Raw genomic sequence first — 26,257 nt, 5'->3', positions numbered from 1 at the left:
GGAGAGAGAGAGTGATCGAAATAATTTCCTTGATTAGGGTTTTCCATTGATCAGTTGTATATATAATACAACACTACAAGTAAGTTGACTTTTTGTGGGGAAAAAATAGTGGGGAAATATGTTTCCCCACTAAAAATAATAAATTTGTGGGGATTTATAAATTCTCCACGAAATAATACATATTTGTGGGGAGTAGAATATTTCGCCACAAAATTTTATATATTTGTGGGGAGTAAAATATTTCGCCACAAAAGTTTACATATTTGTGGGGAGCGTATAATTTCGCCACAAAGTTTAAAACATTTGTGGGGAAATTCATATTTCACCACTGAAAATATAATACATTAGTGGGGAGAATTGAAATTCTCCACAAAAATATAAAATGTTAGTGGGGAGTTTATAAATTCCCCATTATATTAATTAATATGTTTTTTAAGTGTTTACTCTATTACTATTATAAATTTAAACTAATTAGTAAATATTATTATTATATTAAAAATTATGTAGATAGAAAATTTAAAAATAAATATTTCACTGTAATTTTTTTTGAAACTTATAATAATTAATTTTGTGATGTATATATCATATTAATTTACAGAATTATTTACAATTTTAATTTTATTAATAAATTCAAGTTTTAAGAAATATTTAATTTAATTTAATTAATTAATTAACAATATAAATATTCTTTTAATAATATAATTTAATTTTTTTTATGAATATCTAATTATTATTGTTTTTTATGAATATATATATATATATATATTTTTTTTTTCTTCCCATAAATATTTCCTTTTTTTGGCTTTTTTAACAAACAAACAAAAACAATGGGGTACAATTTGAATCATTTGACTATAATGTCAGGATTTTTTTTTTATTTTACTTGATAATTAACTACGGAAACTATACCATGTGATGCATTCAATAAAAAAATAGAAAAATATACTTAATTTTATAGTTAAAAACAATATTAATAAAAAAAATAGCTAAACCATATTTAACAATTACATAATACTTTCTACCAAAAAAAAAAAAAAAAAAACAATTACATAATACTAGTTCTTTTACCATTTTTAGAATGTTTTAAATATAAAATATAATTTAATGTTTAGTGTAATATAAAAATATAAAAATAAAATTTCATAAAAAAAATAATAATTTAATATTTACAACCCAAATATTGAAATAGGGAAGATGTTGAAATTGAAAACCCTATTTCCCCTTTTCCCACCCCCTCCTTTATCCCGCTTGTTTTCCAATTTTCCCATTTTCGTTTCCCGCTCCCCTTTCTACCTCCCCCCTTTCTACTTGCCCTATTCTCCGTCTTTCAATTAGGCCAACAAAATCCCAAATTCTCCATTCACATTCTCTTCTCAGATAACCCATCTGCCTCGACTACACTATAGTCACCAGCACTTCGGTTCATCGGCTCCCTCCTTCTTGTTGGCTTGCCCCCGCTCTCTTTCCTTTTGAGGCTTTCCGCAACGCAATAACAGCTGTAGTCCCTCGTCGATCTTTATTGAAGCCATTAGCCATTTGAAGCTCGATCCCTCATCTCTCCGTTAAGATAGCCGAGTCAATTTCATTCATGTAAGTATGAACCCTAATTTTATGGAATTGAAACTTCAAATGAGATTTTGATATGAAATATGGAATTCTGGGTGATTCGAGTAAACATATGCCTAAGAAACAATTGATGTTACCTTGATTTGTGTCTTTATGTACTTTACAGTCAGTCTCTAACTCCAACCCAGTAAATTGTTGCATTAACCCAACTCTTCTCACGTGATTTAACAATCTGTCCTAGTTGTTTCTTATTTCTTCTATTGAGATGCCATTTGATCCAATTGTAAATATAATTCTAGGCTAGAACTACTTTATTACATGATCAACGTGCGTATTGCTAATATTCTAAATATTTGCTTTTGTCCCTTTATGACACTTTGAACCAAAAAATTAGATTCAAATTACTTCACATGCATCAGAGCTATGCTCTCTAGCATAGCTTTGATCCATGTGAAGTAATTTGAATCTAATTGCATATACAAAGAAGTAAAAGATATTTAAGTTTTTAGTATACAACTTATGGAGTTAAAAAATCCTTTCTAAGATACTCCACCAACTATTTATAAAAATTCCATCTGATTCTACTTGTCAAGTTTTCATTTTATTTCATCAATTTGATGTGTTGTAGTTAGGAAGTTCCAAGAATTGCATTTATATGATCAATTTGATGCATTTAAAGGTTCAAAATGGTTATTTGTTATTGTCTTTTACTTTTAAAGTTTCTACATGGTAATCAGATGTCATGTAGATAAACTTGAGTGATTTATTAGTTGGCTGACATCAATTTTGTTTGATGGCAACAGATAGTGCTCAAAGTTTTGCGAGGAGGGATAGCATCTTGAGAATTTTCATTGAACAATAAGTAAGATACTACATACTTTATATGGGGAGAAAGTTCTTATGTGTTATCTATTGTCTCCTAAATAAGTCTAAAGCCGAGTTGTCTACTTTAGATCGGAAGAGGATAATCGATGCTGGCAGTATTTTACTGCAGTTGCCACTACCTGATTTGCGCAGTCTGTGCAGCCTTCTTGGTCGTGAAGGGTACTATTCAGACTACTGATATCTGAATATTCTGTCTTGTTTTTCTTTTATAACTTGTGATGATGAGCAATGCACCGGTCATCTGTTTCTGTATCTTCTCTTTTCCTGCCCTGTTTTCTCCAGTTCTGTTTTTGTTGTTACAATGCAATGTAGGTGACAGTGAGATCTAATATTTTATGTTAACTGATTTAGGCAGTCTGATCAGAAGAAGTACGACAAGCAGTAAAGAGTAAGAGAGAATCCTATAAACTATTGGGGAAATGTAGGAGTGACGAGAACTACGAAAAATACAAAGAGGCTAAAAGGGAAGTAAAGAAGGTCATACGAGATGCTAGAGCAAAGGTGAATCGGGATCTGTATACAAGATTGGATACGAAAGAAGGGGAAAGAGACATATATAGAATTGCTCGGATGAGAGATAGGAAGACGCGAGATCTCGGAAAAGTTAAATGTGTGAAGGATGTGGACCAGAAAGTCCTAGTTGGAGATAAGGATATCAAGGAACGATGGAGGTCCTATTTTGATGACTTATTTAATGGAGATCGCCAACAAGATGTTGGAGATATAAGTATCCATCACGATATGATAAATCATGAATGCCTGCGGAGAATTCAAAAGGGTGAAGTCAAAATGACATTAAGTAAGATGAAGTTGAAGAAAGCAGTAGGACCTGATGGCATCCCTATTGAGATTTGGAGATGTTTGGGAGAAAGAGGAATCGAATGGTTGACGACGTTCTTCAACAAAATTTGGAGAAACAATAAGATGCCATCAGAATGGAGGAAAAGTACTTTAATCCCTTTGTATAAGAACAAAGGCGATGTCCAAGATTGTGCCAACTATCGGGGAATCAAATTAATGAGTCACACTATGAAACTTTGGGAGCGAGTGATTGAACAAAGGCTAAGGAGGACGGTGAAGATCTCGGAAAACCAGTTTGGCTTTATGCCGGGAAGATCAACTATGGAAGCCATCCATCTAATGAGACAATTAATGGAGCACTATCGAAATAAGAAGAAAGACTTGCATATGGTTTTCATTGACTTGGAGAAAGCATATGATAAGGTACCAAGGGAAGTACTTTGGTGGGCCTTGATAAGGAAAGACATTTCGCGGAAATATATTGACATCATAAAGGACATGTATGAGGGAGTATGCACGAGTGTACGTACTAGTGTTGGGAAGACTGAAGAGTTTCCTATTACGATTGGAGTGCATCAAGGTTCCGCACTAAGCCCATTTCTTTTTGCCATCGTTATGGATGAACTAACAAGTTCACTTCAAGATGGTATACCATGGTGCATGCTGTTTGCAGATGATATTGTGTTGGTTGAGGAGACGAAAGAAGGAGTGGAGATGAAGTTGGAACTATGGAGGCAAACTCTAGAATCTAGAGGCTTTAAGTTGAGTCGAAGTAAGACAGAATATTTGGAGTGTAAGTTTAGCGGCCGTAGGAGTAGGGAGGCAGGGACAATCATCCTAGATGGGAGAGTTGTTCAGGCCTCGGATTGCTTCCGGTATTTAGGATCTATTATCCAAACGGATGGAGAAGTAGATGGAGATGTTGCTCATAGGATTAAAGCTGGTTGGTCGAAGTGGAAGAGTGCTACGGGTTTCCTTTGTGATCCCGGCATGCCTAATAGATTGAAGGGAAAATTCTACCGGACGGCAATTAGACCAGCATTGTTATATGGTACGGAGTGTTGGGCAGTGAAACACTGCCACATCCATAAGATGTCGGTGGCGGAGATGCGTATGTTGAGATGGATGTGTGGTCACACGAGAAAGGACCGGGTGCGTAATGAAATAATTAGGACAAAAGTAGGGGTCACATCTATTGAGAATAAAATGAGAGAAAACCGACTAAGGTGGTTTGGCCATGTGAGACGTAGAGCGCTTGATGCGCCGGTTAGGAGAACCGAAGAGTGGCAAAGGGATGTAGTGGTGAGGGGTAGGGGAAGACCTAAGCAAACTTGGAGGAGGGTGATCGAGAGTGATATGAGTTTATTGGGAATTGAGGAAAATATGGTAGTGGATAGGACGGAGTGGAGGGAGCGAATCTGTGTCGCTGACACGACTTGATTTTCACGGTTTTATATGATGGTTCATGTTAGCCGACCCCGAATCATTTCGGGACTAAGGCTTTGTTGTTGTTGTTGTTGTTGTTGATTTAGGCAGTCTGATAAAGTTTATATGCTAGCTGGAGAAGTGCTGAAGCAGTTGGCTTCAGTGGCAACATCACACTGGAAGTTTGTTACATCTGAACTTTCAGTATTAGCTCATAGTTTAAGCAATTCAGTTGTTAGTGAACTTGTCACCCTGAGTGATACACATGTTGGGTCTCAGTTCTGGATCCATGGTTGGTGCTGCTAGTCTTTGAGTGCTACAGGCACTCAGCTCGCTTACCTCTTCTAGTGTTGATGAGAATGTGGCGCTGGAAGGTGATGAAGAATAAGAGGAGAAAATCACCATGTGGAACTTAATTGTTGCACTTGAGCCAATTGACATTATCGACAATGAAACAAGAAGAGAGAAATTGGGAAAATACAGAATTTCGGAGTTAGAACAACAGTCGTTGGCTATGGATTGGGCAAACACAGAATTTCAGAGTTAGAACAAGGAACAAGGAAACGATGGAGTTAAATGTGGATCTGGTAAGATCTTTACAGCATTTGGATTCTCTTTCCACAAAATGCTGCTCTCAAAACCCTTATTTCTTGTATTTATTTCTTTCCTAATATTGAAATTATCAAGTTCAGGTGAAACATAATCATCTGCTGAATGCAAAGAAAAAGAAATAGAAATTGTTACGAGTAGAACGCTCAAATGTGTCGAGGTCCCCCAAAAAGTGAGAGGGCAATGACTGCTGCTAGAAAGTACATGCCTAAAAATCCTTCTTTTGTGGTTATGTTATCTCGATATAATTTTCATAATACCAGACTGATAAGCCTTATTTATCAATGAATGAAGCCTTTCAGTTTTTCCATTGAGATAAGATATAGTTGTAGCTCATCCTACATTATATTGCATTAACTTCTGATTAGTTTTTCCAGGTATCTAAATGAAGCTCGTAGGCATATGAAGGCTAAGGCTAAGCTAAAGATTCGACAGGCGAAAACATCAAGTTGCTGATGGAAAGGAGCTTCCTTTTCACTGCATAAGGTTTCGTTCTTTAAAGGGCGGCCCGGTCGCATTACGCGTCCCCGCTGAGCGAGGGTCCGGGGAGGGGTCCCACCACAAGGGTGTATTGGGGGCAGCCTTCCCTTGCCAATTTAATTGGCAAGAGGCCGCTCCTAAGACTCGAACTATTTCTTAAATTCCATTAGAAATTGAATTGAGTTCCTCCAAAATATAGCCAAATGAATGTTTCCAACAAGGAATAGTTCTAGAAATTACAATTAATTTGCATATGAAAAATGGGGGAAATTTACACCATTGCCTGTTAACTTTGGTTTTACTTTCTTTACGCCTATTTATTTCAAAATTCTTGAACTTTTGAGGTTTCAAGTTATTTAGGTGTTGGTTGGTTATGAGAGGTGGATGTTTATAGAGAATATCTGAAAATGTCTATTAGAATATACAACTTACAATTTCTAGATTATGATTCTTTTTTATTATTACTTGTTTGAAGGAGGAATGCTAGGAGTATGCAATCAAATGGGTGTTTCTGTTTGAATATGTCTGCTATTTCATTGTTGTTACAATTGTTTTTGTCTGCTTTTTGCTGCTGTTTGAATTGCTGATATAGTTAAAGGATGTCCAACCTGTATCCATTTGGTGAGAACTTCATGCTGTGTTTTGTAGGATGTCAAACTTGATCTTCAGATCCATTTGGTGACAAATTTTCACCATGGTTATCAATAACATTTCAGTATCTTTCTTGTTGATTTAACAACAAAATCTTCATTGTTCTGTTCTTCATTTTTCCATGTCAACATGGTCAATGATTATTCAATGAGATAAGGTGCAAAAATGCCCCTAACGTTTACACCTAGGAGCAATTTTACCCCTAATGCCTTAAATGGTGCAATTTTACCCTTGACGTAGGTAACAAAGAGCAATTTTGCCCCTAATGTGTTGACAAGTTGAGTCAATTGGAGAAATTATTCATCAAATTATCTTCTCGGTAAAATTGCTCTTGGCTGTCAACATTAGGAGTAAAATTGCACCATTTTAGACATTAAGCGTAAATTGCTCCTACCCGTAAAGGTTAGATGCATTTTTGCACCTTATCCCATTGTTCAATATACATGGCCTCATACAAGTGCTTTTCAAGTTATGTGAGTTAGAACTGCAAAATAATTTCTCCGTTGAATTCAATAGTTAAAAAAAATAAAAGGTACAATCCTACAAATAAAGAAAAATCTATACAATTTCTACTCTTCCATTTCCATATTTGGTGATTCAAGTGGTTGTCTCTGTTTGAAAATGTCTGCTATTTCGATTGCTATTATAATTGTTTTGTTCTGCCTTTTGTTGCTATTTGGATTGATCTTATAGGTAACAGATGTCCAAACTGGATCCATTTAGTGAGAACTATATGCTGTGTTTTGTAGGATGTCCAAACTGGATCCAAATTGGGGGGTATTTTCTAGTACATTTGATATTGATGTCTTGTTGACATATGGAAATTGGCTTATATTTGAAATAACTCTTAACTCAGTATTGAAAATATTTAGTTTGAAGTTTTGGATATTGGACATGTTTCCTTTATGTGATTGATTACCTGTTTCCTTTTTACAATAGTCTTATTTCATATTTTCAGAAATAAGGCAAACACTATATGAACATAATGTATATTGGTCCGTTGTTTTCTCTTTTCTAAAGTTAAATGTTCATTTGAGTTTCAATGCATTAAGTTTTGTTTATTATCAAACTATTGCATTCCCCGCAATTATTTGTAGGTTTAATCACAACCAAATGTACCTTTAAAGATGATAAGATTATAATTAATTTTCTTTTATTTTTCTTTCACTTTTAATAGGTGAATGAAGACAAGAAGAAAATGAAATCGTGATCATGTATAGTTGAACGATGTTATTAAATTGCTGGAACCTTGCTTTTTTTTTGTCCATTTTGTAAAGCTGTATTCAATTTTTTTAACTAATATAATTTTATTATTAATGATATATAATTATTAGTTTTAGTCTCTATATTAATTTTGTTTTGACAATTTATTTAAATTCATTTACATTCTTAATATATACAATATTTAGTAATAAATATCTAAATAAATCAAATAATAATAAAAGTAAAAATGGTAATGGGGATATTTGTTTATGTAAGGGATTTTATTTTTCCCATATAAAGTTAGAATTGTGGGGTATTCATATTTCCCCACATATAAGTAGCAATATTAGTGGGGAAATGTTCCCCACAAAAAACATTATTATTTGTGGCGAAATGCAAATCTCCACGGAACGATATGATAGTTAGTGGGGAAATTTTCCCCATAAAAAGTGGGTCTAGTGTGGCGGATTGGAATCGCCACAAAAAATAATGTCTTTTTGTGGTGGATTTTAATATCGCCACACTGTTGTCTCTACTGTGACAAACGAAATTTTCGCCAAAATTATCTTTAATGTCGCTCTAACAGTGGCGATCATGTGACGAAATTTTTTTCGCCACAAAATGCCTTTAGTGGCGAAATTTGGACTTTCTGTGGGGAAAAATTTCCCCACAAAAAAACTGTTTTCTTGTAGTGCAAGTATAGATTTGTAGTCTAATTAGGTTTCAGTGACCTAATCAGACATATAGTATAAATACAATTCTAATTGAGTAAGGCTAATTATCTCTAACCCTAATTAGACTTATGTACTAAGTGAATCTCTAATTAGTGTCAGAATAATTAGTGTAGAGATAACAATACTATTATCTCTAACATTATCAACCGTTAAATTAATTAGTTTTTTTTTTGAAACATTAAATTAATTAGTTATTAGTTAGTTAGATTTTTGTCAATTTATTTCTATTATTTAATGAACTAAATTAAAGTTGTGTATATTTCTGTTGGGAAATAAAGAGATACATCTGGAACTACTTTTTCAAAAATGCTTTCTTTACACTTAGTGTTCGTTTGGTTCGCGGAATAGAAGGGCAATAGAATAGCCTATTCCTAAAGAATAGTTATTCCCACTTTTGGTTGATTTTTTTTTATGGAATAGCTATTCCATGGAATCCCTATTCCTTGATTTCATGGAATATCTATTCTTCAATTTAGGTTAGGAATAGCCTATTCCTAATATTATATTTTTGTAATTTACAAAATTATCCTCCATTAAATCCTTAATCTTCTCTCTAATCACTTTTCCCAAATCTTATAAATTTTGGTCATTCCATAATTTATATCATATAAAACGTGAAAAATGGAAAAATGACGAAAACGTTAAAAAATGCAAAAATACGAAAAATATGAAACACGAAAAATGTGAAAATGTTACAAACACGAGAATATGCAAAAAATAAAAAACGCGAAACATGAACAAATGCGAAAAACACGAAGACGCAAAAAAAAACAAACACACGAAAAACACAAAATAGGAATAGCGCGAAAAAGTGACAAAACACGAAATATTAAAAAATGTGAAAAATAAAACACGAAAATGCGAAAAAATACGAAAAATGCTAAAACACAAAAACGTGACAATATGTGAAAAACATGAAAATGCGAAAAACGCAAACAAAACACGAAAACGTTAAAAACACAAAAATACGAAAAACATGAAAAAACGTGAATAACACGAAAAAGTAACAAAATACAAAAAATACAAAAAGGCGAAAAACTAAAACGTGAAAAATCAAAAAAATGCAAAATAAAACACAATAACATGACAAAACGTGAAGAATACGAAAACGTGAACAAACGGAAAAAACAAGAAAACTTGGGAAACACGAAAAAACATAAAAAAAACGTTATAAACGCATTTTTCGTGTTTTTAACACTTTTTCATGTTTTCGTGTTTTTCGATTTTTTCACATTTTTCATTTTTTTTCACATTTTCGTGTTTTCCACTTTTTTCATGTTTTTGTGTTTTTTACGGTTTGCACATTTTTTGTGTTTTTCATATTTTGCGTGTGTGTTTTTTTTGTGTTAACACGTTTATATGTTTTCGCGTTTTCACCCTTTTCCACTTTTATCTCATTTTTTCTTTTGTTTTTGTGTTTTTAATGTTTTTTTTTGCGCTTTTACAATTTTTTTTACCTCTCTTCGTGTTTTTACAATTTTTCCGTTTTCATGTTCTTATTGTTTTTTCGTTTTTAATGTATTTTTCGTGTTTTTTTCGTCTTTCGTCTTTCGTGTTTCCCATTTTTCTATTTTATATATATTTTTTAAAATAATATATATTAAATATTTGAACAATTTATAGTAAAAAATTAAAATTTTAAAAGAAATAAGAAATTACATTTGAGGATAATATTGTCTTTTTAATAAAAAAAATTATCTATTCCATTCTACCTTATTCCACCAACCAAACATAGTAATAGTAATTCCTAAGAATTTCTATTTCATTCTTTGCTATTCTATTCCTTTGGAATAACCATTCTATTCCATTCCATTCTATTCCTCGAACCAAACGGCACCTTAGATTTTGCAATTGCTGATTCATTGCTTTAAGCAGTGGCGGAGCCAGGACTCAATATCCGGAGGGGCTCCAATTGTCAATAATTTTTTTTAATAACGAATCAAGCTATTTAAAATGTGTTTATGAATTTTGTTTCCGATATAATCATTCTTCACTAAGAGCCCCGAAGACATCTATCTATAAAAAAAAATGTCCAAAATTTGTTTTGGGTGTAAAATTTGTAAAAGAATTACTAAAGATGATAATTATATGGCTTAATTCATTATATGTTTCCTGAACTTGTCCAAAAAACTTGATTGGTCCCTGAATTTTTAAATTGTCGTGATAGCCCTTCAACTTGCATAAAATGTTCAGTTAGCTCTATGAACTTGAGGAAAATGTAATGAATTGATCACTCGGTTGCAAAAAAACTAAGTTAAATGCGGAAGATGTATTGCACGAGTCTTAAAAAGTAATAACTTCATTTTTAATTATGTAATAGCATTTTAAGATGCGTGGAATACATTTTCCGCATTTAACTTACTTTTTTGTGATCAAGTGATCAATTTATTACCTTTTTTGCAAGTTTAGAGAGCTAACTAAACATTTTATGTACGTTCAGATGGCTATTGTGACACTTTGAAAATTTAGAAGGCAATCAAGTTTTTTGGACAAGTTCATAGAGCGAGCAAATGATATATTAAGCCTAATTATATTAAATACATTCAATTACTTGTTTGTTTTGGATGTAAAATTTATACATTGAAATTATTTGTAGAATTAAAAAATATCGAATACATTGAATTATTTTTATAAATTGTATTAAAAATGATTTTGATAATAAGATGGTTGGAATAGGCTTTGAAATAGAAGGGTTTAAAACATTTTTGTATAGAAAAGTAAAAGACCATTAAGGAGAAATTAGTAAATACCGAAATAATTTACTTACATGTGACTAACATTTAAAATAGAAGGGTTTAAAACATTTTTGTAACCTTTTACCTTCCTCCTAGATCTAGCCACCTTCACTATGTATTTCCATCTCTCTCTTCTTTATTTATACATAGAACACAGATATATTAAAAAAAACACCAGTTACGATTTTCTTTTGTTTGTTTCTCTTTCCCACTCTGATTCTATTCTCCCTGGTACCTGTTATCTTTTTACCCTTCTTCAATATCAGCCATGGCTGGAGGGGCTCCAGCCATGCCAGAAAGGTGGAAGAGCAAGGGTGGAAAACACCTTCATGGAGTTTTCAGGCGGAGCCGGAGGGTCGGCCGACCCTCCCCGCCCCCTCTGGCTCCGCCCCTGGCTTTAAGTCTTAATTAGTTATTTGATTTGATATCGATCACACTCAGTACAAAAGCAGCTTTCCATTGTATATTTCCTCCCACATCCGTTACTAGTTCATACTTTTATTCACCACAATCAATAAATAATACTCATCCATACGTTCTCATCTCAAACTATTAAGGTCGTTGGAATCAAGGGAAGCATCGGATCAAACTAAACATGATTATCGCTCATTCTCAGATACGTGTACCAATAGTGAGACATCCAAGTCCAACTCGGATTATAACATGCCAACCTCGTCTATATTCAATGAAACTCAAAACAAGTATAACACAAAATACCTAAAATATGCCCGACTATCTTTTGAGGAATCTTGGAATATGGATCTGCCCATGGGCATTATATAAATACGATCTTAATGCTATAATCAAGGTACATACACCCATCCATTGCAATTACTCTCAATTGCTTAGTAATTTATCATGCTCTGCTATCTTAGGCATCAGAGTGGTCAAACCTATCAACGACTTGACCCTGATCATCTTTCTGTCTTACTCAGGCACTAGAAAGATTACTTTAGTCACTCTCATATCAAATTGGTACGGTGAACATGGACCAAACAACTAATGATCATAGCTCATCAAGAAAATTCAAACAACCCAACATCCTCACAACAACTTGGCACCTTTTGCGACGCTTGCAACCCGGTAATGGATTAGCGTATTGATGCTTGTTTGGGATCATAGATCCTTCCAATAACAATTTATGGACCGCATCAACAATCATCTCCTATATACCATGTCCAATAGGTTACAAACGAGCAAGTAGCTACGGTGGCCGACTACAAGACAAACTAACTGTCATTGAAGAAGCCATTACATTAGTAAAACCAAAATTTCACGGTCTTCTTATACCAGGCGAAATGCGAATAGTAGCTACTAAAAAAAGAGGAACATATCCCATGTAAGGAGGCAAACAATTGAGGGTCAATGACAAGCAACAAATCCCCGCAAGAACTGAAGTATTCCGTTCTTGTTACTCCCCATATATAGCGAGAGCAGTTGGAAAGATTCCTTCAAGGAAGACTACTCCCCCATCGTTTTCAATGGAGTAATGAAGAGCCTGCTAAGCTCTTTTCGCACAAGAAAATGTGTGGAAATTATTCAAATTCCCTAGCTCCACTGGTGCGCAGAGGTAAGAACTGAAGGTCTTCAAGCAGATCTGAGTCTCCCCACAGTCGAAGAAATGAGGTAAAGAAAGTCAGGCTCCAATAAGCAAAATTGTCATGGGAAGAAAACAATTGTTTCAAGATCTCACAAGAATCCACGAACAAAACCTAGAAGCACATCTTGAGACATCTCGAGTTGCCACAAACCAAAGGAAATAGTTAATGGTAGAGCTCATCTAGATGGAGTTAAGGATGCACTCGGAACTTTGGGTATGAACGCCTTAATACCGAAGGTAATAGACACAAACTCTCCAATTTACGCATGCCTTCAAAAGAGTGACTGCTTCAAAGGATCAACTACCCCTCCTTAGAAAATTATAACGAGTCTACAGAGTCCACGACTCATATCAAAAACTTCTGAAAGGCATTAGAAATTGAAGTAATTAACTTTTAAGAGTTTGGATCCAACCCTGAACTTCATTTGAACTTCAGGAAATTTATACAGAATTACAAACATCAGTTACAACTGATTTCCATAACTTCTCCTAAACATAAGTAATAACTAAATAAATTCTAAATTCAAATAATTAAATAAAACATTATCTACTAATAAATTAACTAAGACATGTTTCCAACATAAACAAGCAAGGAGAGTGATGTTGTCATGTGTCGTCTCTTCCTAACTACTATGAGGGAAGTGGCATCCTATTAGCATAAACAGCTTTGAATAATGAGTTTAATATTTGTAGGAAACTCAAGTGATTAAAACTATTTTGAATAATGAGTTTAATATTAAAGATCTAGATGACTTAAAATATTTTCTTGGCTTGAAAATAGCTAGAAATGCCACATGCATTCATTTGGAATTATTGCAGAATGCATGGATTCTACTTGGCATTTGTCTAACGATCAAGGACATTTACTTTTTGATCCCTCTGATATAGAAGGTTAATCGATAGATTAATCTACCTAAATACAAGGGCGAATATTACTTACTCATTTAACACATTAAGTCAATTTTTAAGTAAGCCTACTACCAACATTCATTTTGTTGTAGCTAAAAGGATTTTATTATATATTAAGAAAAATCCAGGACATGGCTTGTTTTATTCAACTAAGTCTACATTAGCTTTAAAACCTTTTCGGATGCAGATTGAGTAACATGTGTAGATACACCAAGATCTATTACAGGTTTTGTGTCCTTAGGTGAATCTTTTATTATTTGGAAAAGTAAGTAACGTGTAATTGTCTTAAGATACTCCACAGAAGTGGCGTATAGGGCTATGGCTTCTGTAACTGCAGAAGTGCCATATCTTGGAGTTTTTATGCAATTTCTGTAACTGCAGAAGTGCCATATCTTGGAGTTTTTACACATTAAATATAAATTGCCTGTGTTTTTATTTTGTGATAATGTCTGCCATTTATTTGACTAACAATTCTATTTTTCATGAAAGAACAAAACCTATAGAATTGGATTTTGATTTTATTAGGAAGAAGCATAAAACAGGTTTAGTGCATGCAATAATTGTTGGATCAAATAAATAAACTTTCACAGATAATAAAGGAAGAGTATAATTGCTGGAAGAAAATTCTCTTTTCTTACTATTTGTATTAATATATTTATAGATTACAAACAAAACTCTTAGTAAACAACAATAACTCTCCATAAATACAGATACAGAAATGACTCTTACAATACACTGAACCAAATTAAAGACTATTAATTATAAGTTTATTATTTTAATAATAACAGTTTCTACCTTGAACCAACTATCCTTGCTGGGTTAGAGCAGAGCGGGATGAGTCTAGAAACCGGAGTACCTATCCTTTTCCATTGGCTTCCAGGAGAATAATAAGAGAATGAATATCCGACTTATGACATTTGATTGACAGTGTTTATGTTACATAGCCAACTCAATAAAATATGGTTTCTTAATTTAAAACGAATCTTCAAAGAATTTTCGCAAATGACCTCCTATGCACACAAATATAACATAAATTTATAAAAATGTAAAATTCTGGTTTTCTGAACCAATTAAATATGATTGAATCTGGGTGGAATCCTCTCTACACCTGAGAGTGGCGGAGCCATAGCTCAAGGTCCAGAGAGGCTCCATTACATGAAGATTTTTTTTCTTAATAACGACTTAAGCCTTTGATTCATAGTAGTCAAATCAAAATTTTCAAATTTTTTGATAATATAAAGGTAAATTTGATCATAATTGGAAAACATTAAGGTGCAAAACAACTGAGATTCAATATAAAGTAAGGATAAAGTGCAAAAATACTCTAATGTTTACATTACAACCAACTATGCAAACTTAGTTTTATGTCATATAATCACATTCTACATTATAAGTACTAATTTTAACTATTTTGGAGGGGCTGCTCGGGACTGAACCAATATTCGTCAAGGGTGTTCCGGAGGGTCGAAGGGTCGAGAGACCCTCCCCTACCCCCCTAGCTCCGCCCCAGGTGAGACTAAAAAATTACCAAGGCGGAACCTAATGACTTCAGTTTTATGCTTAAATTAGCAATGTTTAAGAAGGGAGCACTAAGCAATTGATTGCAATAAATTTGTTCATATACCTTGATTATGACGTTGCGTTCTATTTACATGGTTCTAGAGGCAATTTCGATGGTCATTTTAAGGTGTACACCCTAACTTTTTTTAAAGACGGATGTAATTTAGACAGTTTGTAATACGTTCAAACTGTAATCTTAAATTCGAGGCATGAATCAAGGTTCCTACTCCAGGTGGATTAACATACTTTGGTGGTTACTCGTTCCAACACAGTTCTCCTCATTCTACATGACTTGTCTTATTTATATGATATCAACAAGCAAATAAAATATGTGTATTTGATAATGATATATGTCAACTCTCAATTATATAGATTACAACATAAAAAATTAATATAGAATTCCCTGTTTACGAATTCTGGTGGATTTTATTACTAATTTTGTTAATGTTTTTGTTATATAAAGCCAACCCAAATGCTTGTGAAAATACTCATCCGCAACACATTAAAAACACATATATACAGAGATGGAACTACAGGCGACCCTCTGACTCTCGAGAGGAAACAGCAAAAATTAAATTTACCACGGAACTTTGTTGCTAAATAATATTTCGTATGTCAGTTTCCATAATCTGTGACAAATTTGACACTGTGGACGGTATTGGGCAACATAAATTATTCATCGTGGATATTTAATCCCAAAAAAACATGTTCGTCTTGGTAAAATTTTGTCTGTTGACCCTGAATATTTAGCTTTGGATTCGTTATCGTGTATATACCCATGAAAAAAAAAAGTAATTAAAGAATTTCCCAAGTTTGGACAAAATATAAAAAAATCAAATATTTGGTCAAAGTTGAAAGGTATTTCGTCTTCAAATTTATTCAAAAATCGTTAAAAACACAAAAAGTTGTTGTATTTGAATCAACTAATATGTAATTGGTGCAAAATAGATAAATAAAATATCTATATTTTTACGTTTTCGAAGATTAGTATATATGGTTTTTTCTAACAGAGTGAATCAGTGTATTTTTTATGAAAAAAAAACTCACAGGTACTGAATTGCAAAAACATGAAACTACATGTTTTTTTAAATTATGTAAACCAGGTTACCATAACAGAAATTCTTACCCTATTACAGATTAGCCCCGGAGAGTCCTCTGCCGGCTGCACTGGAGGACTCCTGGGCTGCTCTAGAGTGGGTGGTTACCCATAGTGTCAAGGAGCCATGGCTCAAGGATTATGCTGATTTTAGCCATGTATTCTTAGCAGGAGACAGTTGTGGGGCCAATATGGCACACCATTTAGCTTTAAAGCTTAATGGATCAAAATTAGGTCCAGAACTGAAGATAAAAGGAATTGCTATGATAAATCCATACTTCTGGGGGAAAGATCCTGTAGGAGTGGAAATAACAGATCATTTCAGGAAATCAATGGTGGATAAATGGTGGACTTTCATATGTCATTTCAGGAAATCAATGGTGGATAAATGGTGGACTTTCATATGTCCATCTGATAAAGGGTGTGATGATCCATTGATTAACCCATTTGCTGATGGGTCACCTGATCTTGAGGGACTCGGTTGTAGCAGATTGGTGATCGTAGTTTCAGAGATGGATGTGTTGAGAGATAGAGGTATGCTTTATTATGGAAAATTAGTGAGCAGTGGATGGAAAGGAAATGCAGAGGTTATGGAAATTAAAGGAGAGGATCATGTTTTTCATATATTTGACCCCAATTATCAAAATGCTAAGAGCTTGTTTAAGAGACTGGCTTCTTTCATCAATCAAGCACCATAGTGGATGAACTAGTGCTTTAATATCATGTTAAACATTTTCATGTGAAGCGGATTGTTTTCGCATATCTTGTACAGAAATCATAAGTGAAATCATAAGTACAGAACTTAATGTGTTTAAAAATTAAAGTTAAGTAGTTTAAGCTAGAAAATAAGAAAAATCAGAACTCAATCTTTAAAGATCTTTAAGACTGAAAATTCTAAAGCTAATAATAAATTCAGAATCCATCGCTATTCTAATGGTCAAATCTACTGCTGCTAGCACACATCACTTTGAATTGGAAATTGAATTTTTGTATTGATTAAAGAATTTAAATAATTTTAGAACTGCCAATGTATGTCATTTCTCCCCAATATTGGAAATTAGATCCCAGTCATGTCAAATGCGTTGGATAAGGAAGAGTCTTTGACTTGAAGCAAGCACCATGGGGAAAGAAAAATATACTTGCCTTAAAATGGCAACTAAGACAAGCTTGGGTTTATCAAGTAACACATCAATAAGAACTGTTGGCAATTAATCACAGAAAGGCAATTAATTAACATCCAATCCAAGTGAAGGCAGCTCATATGAGAGATTTTTGACATTTTTCAACAATTAATTAAATTGTCCAATAACTAGCATAAAAGGAGTGTTAAAAGAAATACAACATGAAATCCAACATCATTAATTCTACTTGAAACAGTGAAGCACTAAAAAGAGAGTACACAAAGAGAAGGATGAGCTAAAACACAACAGTGTCAAGCATGGTACCTAAAGTTTGAACTATGTTGGAAGACATCAAGTTAGAAACATGTTCTTCAAGGTGCTTCTTTGCATCTTGCCTCCCCACATTAGCAATTGCTAATTTCTCCGGTGACAGCTCATCTTCCTCTTGCACTGCCTTGTTGTACTTCACTGCTAAGTTCAACATCTCCTGCTCATTCCAAACCAACATCACATTACTTCTAACAACATATTACTCATTGCACAACAATAATCAGTCTGTCTATTTCACTACCACTCACCTGAACAGTCTGCTCATTTGTTTTAGAGTGACTATCAAAACGTTGAAGCGTCAATCCATCTGTCCATTTCTTCTTGTGCAGGTTAAGAAGCATTTTTTCTTCAAGCTCATTCTTTCTGTAGTTAATGGCTATCGAGTAATAGTGCCTGTTCAATCCATGGATCAATGCCTGCAAAGTCATGGACAAATGTCTGTCAACCCATGGATCTGTTACATTAATAAGAGAGGCAGAGCACATAAAGATGTCAGTGTTATGCACTCACCTGAATGGAGGGTTTGTTAAGATGCCCGAGGTTGGAAGTTGTCTGTCGTGGTTCTTGGCCCAACATCATTGTTTGAGGGTTAATCAATCGAAAAGCATCAATCACCACTTTCCCTTTAACACTTTGTATTGGATCCACAACAACTGCCACAGCACGCTGATTAAGAGCTTCAAAACTCTGCAGACCAAACATCATAAGGCAGAAGATAAGTAGCAAGAAAAAGAGCAATGTCAGAAAGAGCAGTTGTAAAATGTTCAGTTGTGTCACAATTATAGATAGGGATTATGCAGGTATTATTAGGTGGTTAATTGTTTTTACATTAAGTGGTATTTAGCCTTAATAGATGTTATTTAGGAATGTTTACAGCTGTGGCTGTTATTAGGCCTATATAGAGTGAATTGCTATATTTCCTATTCTTATTTAAGATAGGTTATATTTCCTATTATTATTGAAGGTAGGTTAGAATTAATATGGTGATTTAAGGTAAGTTAGAATAATTAGGGCCATTAATTTAGAAAGACTAGTATACTTTCCTTTTCCCATTTTTTCTATTTAAGAGAATTGTACTATACCAATTCATTATGCAAATTGATTAATGGAATCTTATTTTCTTTCTTCTAAATTCTCTCTCTATTCTCTCTTTTCTCTGTTTATCTCGATCTCTCTCTAACCTTCCCTCTTCTTTCTCTATTCTTCTCTTCTCCTAAGATCTTTTCTGCCCTAATCTTACTGTCAGAAATCCTAATCCTGACATTCTGATTTCTCTCTCTATTCTCTCTTTTCTCTGTTTATCTTGATTTCTCTCTAACCTTCTCTCTTCTTTCTCTATTCTTCTCTTCTTCTAAGATCTTTCTGCCCTAATCTTATTGTCAGAAATCCTAATCCTGACAAGTTGCAATTAAGATTATTCACTAGAGTGATCAAATTCAAGTTTTTTGCAGAATTCCACAAACCATATGTTGTATGACCCCACAACCAGCTCGGATCGCCAGAGTTAGACACAATATCAGATTGTTTTCATCACCCACACAAATTACATTCAAGTGTTCAAATAACTTTCCCTAACTACCTGGTGGCACCTCTTCCTACACCACAACTTCTAGCCTTCTTACTCATGTGCTGTGATTTTAAACAGTGAAGTCAGTTTAATTAGTTGTTCTATTCAAACCCTCTTTCCCTAATACATCCTACCAAATTTCAGTCTCTCGTGGCTGATAAGTACCAGGCCAAGAGAAGTGGCTGAAGAACAGACAAGAAATCCAAAACAGGGAGAAAAGGGCACAATTACTGAACTAGAAGCATGGATATCAGACACGAACAATGTATAACAAGAACGAAAAAAGAAAAAAATAGAAAAAGGAAAGACCTGTTGTGTGTTTATATCAACACCAGAGAGCCAACAACCATTTCTGGCCTGAAATAGGAAACAAACAAAATAAGCTACCCAAAAAGGAAGCGCCGAGAAAGAGTAAGTTACAAATATTCAATCTATTCCTCCTCTTGATAAAATGTTGGACATGAAATTTCTTTGAAGTTGCAAAATGGCAACTAGAAGCTTACATAGAATATCTAAATCAATTTGATAAAGAGAATTACTAGAGAGTATTAAATTACTGAAGTCCATTAAAAATAATTAGTTTAGATTGTGAAAAAAAATAGTACTAAATCCCAGTGGAAGGATAAAGGTTGCCAACTTTCCCAACCATTTCTTACTCCTACAATTAAGGAGACAGACTGACCCTACCAGCAGCTATAGCAGCCCTTCAGCAGCGTTAGGCATGCTATTCATTTGTTACATTCACTTAATCTCTAACAACACGCTCCTATCATTTTACTAACAGTTTCAACTTTCAACCGCTTTGAATTGAAAATCTCCGCAAAAGTTCTACATATAGCAGGCATGCACAGCATGTCAATCTTAACAAGCTGCAGAATGAAACCAATAAAAGGATTGCATTTCACTTAATTAAAAAAACATGCCCCGGAACTGATTTCATAATTCCACTCCCCTAACTCCTGCTTCCAGCTAGACAATCAGCAACAAGAGTATAAAACTTCTAGTACATGATAAAACTCATAGTGAAGAACATGTGAAAACTGTAATGAAGACTATATAAATTTATGATTGCAATCAACACATGCCCATTACTAGCAAGGCCTAATTTCAGGGTATAGAAACTTTCAACTAGCAGATAGAAACCAGAACTCACATAACCCCGACCTTTAAAACTAAAAACAATTCTAACATAGGCAAACCCCCACAACTTCCCTGAAACCCCCACAACTTCCCTGAAGCAAGTGTAGAAATTTGCTCTTTGATCAATTAAATGACTGCATCCAGATCTTTGAATGTCAACTTGTTGCACCTAAGTACCACCCAAGATTCCTAGTAAGCCCACAATCTAATAACCATAACTAAAAATAAAACTGTAAGAAAATACCTGCCGGTCTGTTTGAGCATATCAAGCATGTTTGTCTGAAACACATGATCGACAGCTTCAACACTGACACCAGTACCACTCTGTGGCATCGCAAAGACATCAACAACACGAACAGTATATTCATCCACAAATTCCCCGAGCATCAATCCCATTACTTCCATGGGGACCCCAGCTCTTCCTATTTTTCACATCATCAAAATCCAAAATTAAAAAGCATTCAAATTCATCAAATAGGTAAAAGTATTAGCGAAATCAAAAGACCAAATGCAAACATGTATTCCACTAATTACATCACCATAGAGCAATACCGGAAACATCATTTCCTGTTAATTTGTCATCTGGACACACTCAAGCATCATAGCAGAGTTAATACTTTTTCCATGAATTACATCCATCCCTAAAAGACTAACCAAAACAGAGGGACAGATGAATGGAAACAGATTCGTATATCATCAACCATTCGCTAGCAAAAAACCAAAATTAGTTAAAAAGTCTAACTCATAGATAAGAACTAGTTTTTGGCCCGTGCGATGTACAGATTCATCTTAATATATAAATATTAATAAAAATACAATCTAATAATTACAATTAATGACATAAATGTGTTATATAAACTAAAGGGTAATTAATTTATTAGTCCCTATATTTTGACAAAACACACTGTTTAGTCCCTGTATTTTCAAAAACACATGGTAAGGTCCCTAACCTTTTTCTCAGTGAACTGTTTAGTCCTTCCGTCTGTTTGTTACATTTTTTACCGTTTATGACTTCGGAAATGACTAAATTACCCTTTACTATTTACCTTCAAACTTCAGAAGAGTAATCCAATTTAGAAGAAGAAGCTATTTGCATGGAGAACAATAAAAAGAACAGACTCAACGCTTACGAATTTGAACGATTAAGAAGAAAATTAAGAACAAGAACACTCAAAGTTGATTTCAGATGCATTAGAGTTTAAAGGAAAGCAAAATAAAGGAAAAGAAGAACACAAATCCAAATTGACTAACAGAATCTTCATTAGAGTCTAACGGCAGGGACTAAACAGTTCACCAAGAAAAACATTAGGGACTAAACAGTTCACCGAGAAAAACGTTAGGGACTTTAGTGTGTGTTTTTGAAAATACAGGGACTAAACAGTGTGTTTTGTCAAAATATAGGGACTAATAAATTAATTACCCTAAATTAAATATTATTATTTGATTTTCACATTTACTTTAAATAATATTTTTATAGATAAATATAATAATAAAATAAAAACTAATATATTATATATTATATTATATTTTTTATCAGTAAAAAAGGAGGAAGTGACACCTCAGTTCCATCGTTACTGTTTTATATTATATAATATATAGATATGTAGAGAATTAGAGAGATTTTAGGGATTAATTTAAATTCTGTAGTAATCTTAGATACATGGGATAAAATAATCTTTTTATAGATAAATATACATAATAAAATTAAAATTAATATATTAAATTTTTTATCACTAAAAAAGGAGGAAGTGACACCTCAGTTCCATCGTTACTGTTTTATATTATATATAGATATATAGATGTGTAGAGAATTAGAGAGATTTTAGGGATTAATTTAAATTCTGTAGAACTCTTAGATATAGTACGGATAAAATAATCTTTTTATAGATCAATATATATAATAAAATTAAAATTAATATATTAAATTTTTTATCACTAAAAAAGGAGGAAGTGACACATCAGTTCCATCGTTACGGTTTTATATTATATATAGATATATAGATGTGTAGAGAATTAGAGAGATTTTAGGGATTAATTTAAATTCTGTAGAACTCTTAGATATAGTACGGATAAAATAATCTTTTTATAGATAAATATATATAATAAAATTAAAATTAATATATTAAATTTTTTATCACTAAAAAAGGAGGAAGTGACACCTCAGTTCCATCGTTACTGTTTTATATTATATATAGATAGATGTGTAGAGAATTAGAGTAATTTTAAGGATTAATTTAAATTCTGCAGAACTCTTAGATATAGTACGGATACAATAATCTTTTTATAGATAAATATATATAATAAAATTAAAATTAATATATTAAATTTTTTATCACTAAAAAAGGAGGAAGTGACACCTCAGTTCCATCGTTACTATTTTATATTATATATAGATGTGTAGAGAATTAGAGAGATTTTAGGGATTAATTTAAATTCTGTAGAACTCTTAGATATAGTACGGATACAATAATCTTTTTATAGATAAATATATATAATAAAATTAAAATTAATATATTAAATTTTTTATCACTAAAAAAGGAGGAAGTGACACCTCAGTTCCATCGTTACTGTTTTATATTATATATAGATTTTCATCACTTAAAATTAAGTTTAATAGGTGGAGTTGGAATTTAATTACAACATTAATAGATGAGATTTAATTAATAAATTTTAATATTTAATTAGTCATTTATTGATCAATCAAATCTCAACCATTCATTTTGTAATTAATGATTGAGATGCATGTAGAATCAAAATAAAAGTGGTTTTTCTCTAAAATAAATAAATAAATGTTGTTTTAGTAGAAAATAAAACAAAAAAAGAATACTTTCACTTGTATTTATATTTTATTTAAAGGGCATTTTTGTCTTAAATATTTTTGTTAACATAAAGTGTGTATTTATATAAAGAAAATAAAATATATTCAGTTGTTGAATCGGTGGCGAGTATCATAGGGCTGTGCATTATACGGTTTGAAACCGTAAAACCGAACCGAACCGACATTGTTCGGTTTTTCGGTTCGGTTTTATTATTATACGGTTCGGATTTGGTATGTTATTTTGGTGAATATCGGTTTTCGGTTCGGTTCGGTTTCTAATAAAAACCGAAATAACCGAACCGTACCGATTAGTTGCTACTATGTTGTATAAAACATGTATAGTTGAAAAAAAAAAATTATAATCCTTCCTAAATTTATACACACCAGCTATCTAATTTTTGAATTTATGATTCTAAAAAAAACATTTAATATAACCACTAAATTCTAATCTAACATCTATTTACCTTAAGTTTGAATTTAATATAATCATTAAATTCTAATCTAATACCTATTTACTTTAAAAAACATTTAATATAACTATTAGTATATGAATTAAAACTTTGTGATTTTTAGATTATTTATAAAGTTTTATATAATTCAGTTAATTCGGGAAAAACCGAACCGAATCGGTTCGATTCGGTTTATGTTCTTACGTCGGTTCAATTCGGTACAAGATTTTTAGATATTTCGGTATTCGGTAAATTCGGTTCGGTTCGGTTTTAAACCGATGCACTCTCATATTTTAGTGTGGGGACCACTTTTTCACCAAATTTGTGGTATAAGCTGACTCCTTTGAGTTTCTTTAACAATTCAATCAACATTGTCTAACTAACATATTCTTTATTATGATTTTTTTTTTGTTCTAAAGCATAAATAAATAGACATTGATTTATCATTTTATCTTGCTAATAAACGAAAGGGACGAAAATAAAGGGTCATGGATTCCTAGCTCCTAAATTAAAATTAGGGTGATCAAGTGTGAATCACCTGCGAAGTAGGCAGGGTCACTAGCTTACCATCCGATCCTTTCTAGTCTCATGTCGGCGACGTGGTTCAAAGCTATCGGTTGACTCGGTATGCGTGGACTTCCTTGTCTTGTTGATAGTTCTGAACGATTTTCTTGGAAATTCTGTGACTTGCTTTGGAAGATGTTATAAAATGAAAGTAATGAAAGAGTTTTTTTCTTAGAATAAATGAAGGTTAATATCATAGAAGTTAACATTTGACTTTCTCGTAACTCTAAACTTTAACCTTTAAATTTGGGGTAATGAATAGCTAATCTTTTAACTCTGAAACAATTATAACTTTTATTTACGTTAGCTCCTTTAACTCTCACCTTCATTAATAATAAGTTAAGAATGTTCCTTTAGTTGATTTTTTCACTTGAAATTTTCATTAATTTTTTCAAGTGTTTGAAATGGTTGTAAGAAATAAATGAGTGCACATGGGTTAATTCATTTTGGAGTGTTATATTTTTCTAGCAAAATTGTATTTGTGAATGAATCTAAGCTATCTAATTTTGAATCTCAACCAATTAATTACAAAATGAATGGTTCAGATTTGATTGATCAATAAATAACTAATTAAATTTTAAAATTTATCAATTAAATCTCATCCATTTTTTTTTTTGTAGAAAAGGAAAAGAAAAACGAACAACAACAAACTACCCAGGAATTAGCCTAGGGAAGCTAACCTCAATCCTATCTTCTAAGAGAAGAGGAGAGATGAAACTAGGGGAAACAGGAAGGGTAGTAACGCCTAACGTCCCTTCATGGCCCGCCGCCGCCAAGCGATCAGCAACACAATTCTGCTCTCTAAAAATGTGTCTGAACTCTACGAACTCAAAGGAGGAGCAAAGCCTTTTAATAGCTTTGATGAGGTTGCGACTGTTAAGACCCATAGAATGATTCTCAGAAATCATTTTGATTGCTTCCAAATTATCAGACTCCACAGAGAGCCTCTTAACACCCAGCCTTTTAGCAAGATTGATTCTAGTAAGAATAGCCCAGAGCTCCGCAGAAAAGGAAGAACCCAACCCTAAATTCTGGGAGAACCCAGAAAGCCAGGCGCCCCCTGCATCTCTAAGCACACCTCCAGCCGCAATCTTACCGTTACTGAGGCAGGAACCATCAGTATTCAGCTTCACAACCCCCTCTCTTGGCCTGCTCCATCCCACGAGATGGACATCACAACACTGAGAGGCTCTGGCAAGGGACTCTCCTTTGAAACTATCGATAATAGAGAAAAGTTTTTTCGAGAAGAAATCAGCTAAGTTTGTCATAAAAACAGTTTTATCTCCAAAAATCTCCTCGTTTCTCCATTTCCAAACTTGGTGACAGATAATAGCAAAGAAAATGTCACCATGCTCCATGTATGGAAGCAACTTTCCTCTAATACCATCAGAGAACCAGTCGACCTCAGAATGTGCCATGAAGGAAGAGAAAATATGGTGTGGGAGAATTTTCCTCCAAACCTCTTTACTATTAGAGCAATCTCTAAGAGCATGGCACAAAGTCTCAACATGGCCTCTGCATCTACTGCAAGCTCCAGAATCAGCCAAGTGCCTTCTGTGCCTATCCGAATTAGTAAGAAGCCTGTCCTTAACGCCCAGCCACAGGAAACTCCTAATACGGAAAGGAACTTTAAGGGTCCAAATCGACTTCCACACATCCGAGGGAGGATCAGAACTAAAGAGAGAGAAAGCTTCAAAGGCCGATTTGCAAGAATAAACTCCATTGTTAGTCAGCGCCCAGCAGTGCCTATCCAAGTCTTCCTCTTGATTACTCACCTTCACTCCCCGCATTCTAAGGAGAGTCTCAAGGCTAAAGAAAGTATCAAACTTTGACCAGATCCAGTCCCCTTCCGAGTCAACCACATCGGCAATCCTCCAGTTGCGTATATCACTAGGCGGGGGGGAAGAACACACCTCAATTAACGATTTATCCCCAATCCAGTTATCAAACCAGAAACTAATGGACTTACCATTCCCCATCTCCAGGCCAACTCCCGAGCAGAACTCATCAAACA

The 26,257-nt window shown here is 33.5% G+C and overlaps 2 protein-coding genes across 2 annotated transcripts; one reads left to right on the top strand and one right to left on the bottom strand.

Annotated features, from left to right (window-relative positions):
* The first annotated feature begins 13,916 nt into the window (after nucleotides 1-13,916).
* LOC136236105 (probable carboxylesterase 2) lies at nucleotides 13,917-16,952 on the top strand. The gene is made up of 2 exons (XM_066026203.1): nucleotides 13,917-13,969; nucleotides 16,295-16,952. Exons 1-2 carry the CDS (start codon nucleotides 13,917-13,919, stop codon nucleotides 16,950-16,952), a joined length of 711 nt encoding a protein of 236 aa, XP_065882275.1.
* A 610-nt stretch (nucleotides 16,953-17,562) lies between these two features.
* LOC136236047 (26S proteasome non-ATPase regulatory subunit 14 homolog) lies at nucleotides 17,563-21,093 on the bottom strand. Its single transcript, XM_066026159.1, has 7 exons — nucleotides 20,965-21,093; nucleotides 20,632-20,834; nucleotides 20,304-20,312; nucleotides 19,582-19,629; nucleotides 18,216-18,392; nucleotides 17,954-18,121; nucleotides 17,563-17,862 (listed from the first exon to the last, which is right to left on the bottom strand). The coding sequence occupies exons 2-7, from the start codon at nucleotides 20,815-20,817 to the stop codon at nucleotides 17,671-17,673; spliced, it is 780 nt and encodes a 259-aa protein (XP_065882231.1). The 5' UTR covers nucleotides 20,818-20,834; nucleotides 20,965-21,093; the 3' UTR covers nucleotides 17,563-17,670.
* Between the last annotated feature and the right edge of the window lie 5,164 nt (nucleotides 21,094-26,257).

This window comes from Euphorbia lathyris, chromosome 7 (assembly GCF_963576675.1).
Source record: "Euphorbia lathyris chromosome 7, ddEupLath1.1, whole genome shotgun sequence".
NCBI lineage: Eukaryota > Viridiplantae > Streptophyta > Magnoliopsida > Malpighiales > Euphorbiaceae > Euphorbia > Euphorbia lathyris.
Note: the sequence above shows the minus strand (reverse complement) of the source record. Positions and strands in the feature narration are given on the sequence as shown.

Excerpts from the sequence above, each read along its gene's own strand:
- LOC136236047 (XM_066026159.1), bottom strand. The coding sequence starts at position 20,817 with ATGGAAGTAATGGGATTGATGCTCGGGGAATTTGTGGATGAATATACT. Across the intron at positions 18,393-19,581 it reads TTGATATAAACACACAACAG|AGTTTTGAAGCTCTTAATCA; the intron begins GTCTTTCCTTTT and ends TTTGGTCTGCAG. Across the intron at positions 17,863-17,953 it reads CAAATGAGCAGACTGTTCAG|GAGATGTTGAACTTAGCAGT; the intron begins GTGAGTGGTAGT and ends TGGAATGAGCAG.
- LOC136236105 (XM_066026203.1), top strand. The coding sequence starts at position 13,917 with ATGGCTTCTGTAACTGCAGAAGTGCCATATCTTGGAGTTTTTATGCAA. Across the intron at positions 13,970-16,294 it reads GGAGTTTTTATGCAATTTCT|ATTAGCCCCGGAGAGTCCTC; the intron begins GTAACTGCAGAA and ends ACCCTATTACAG.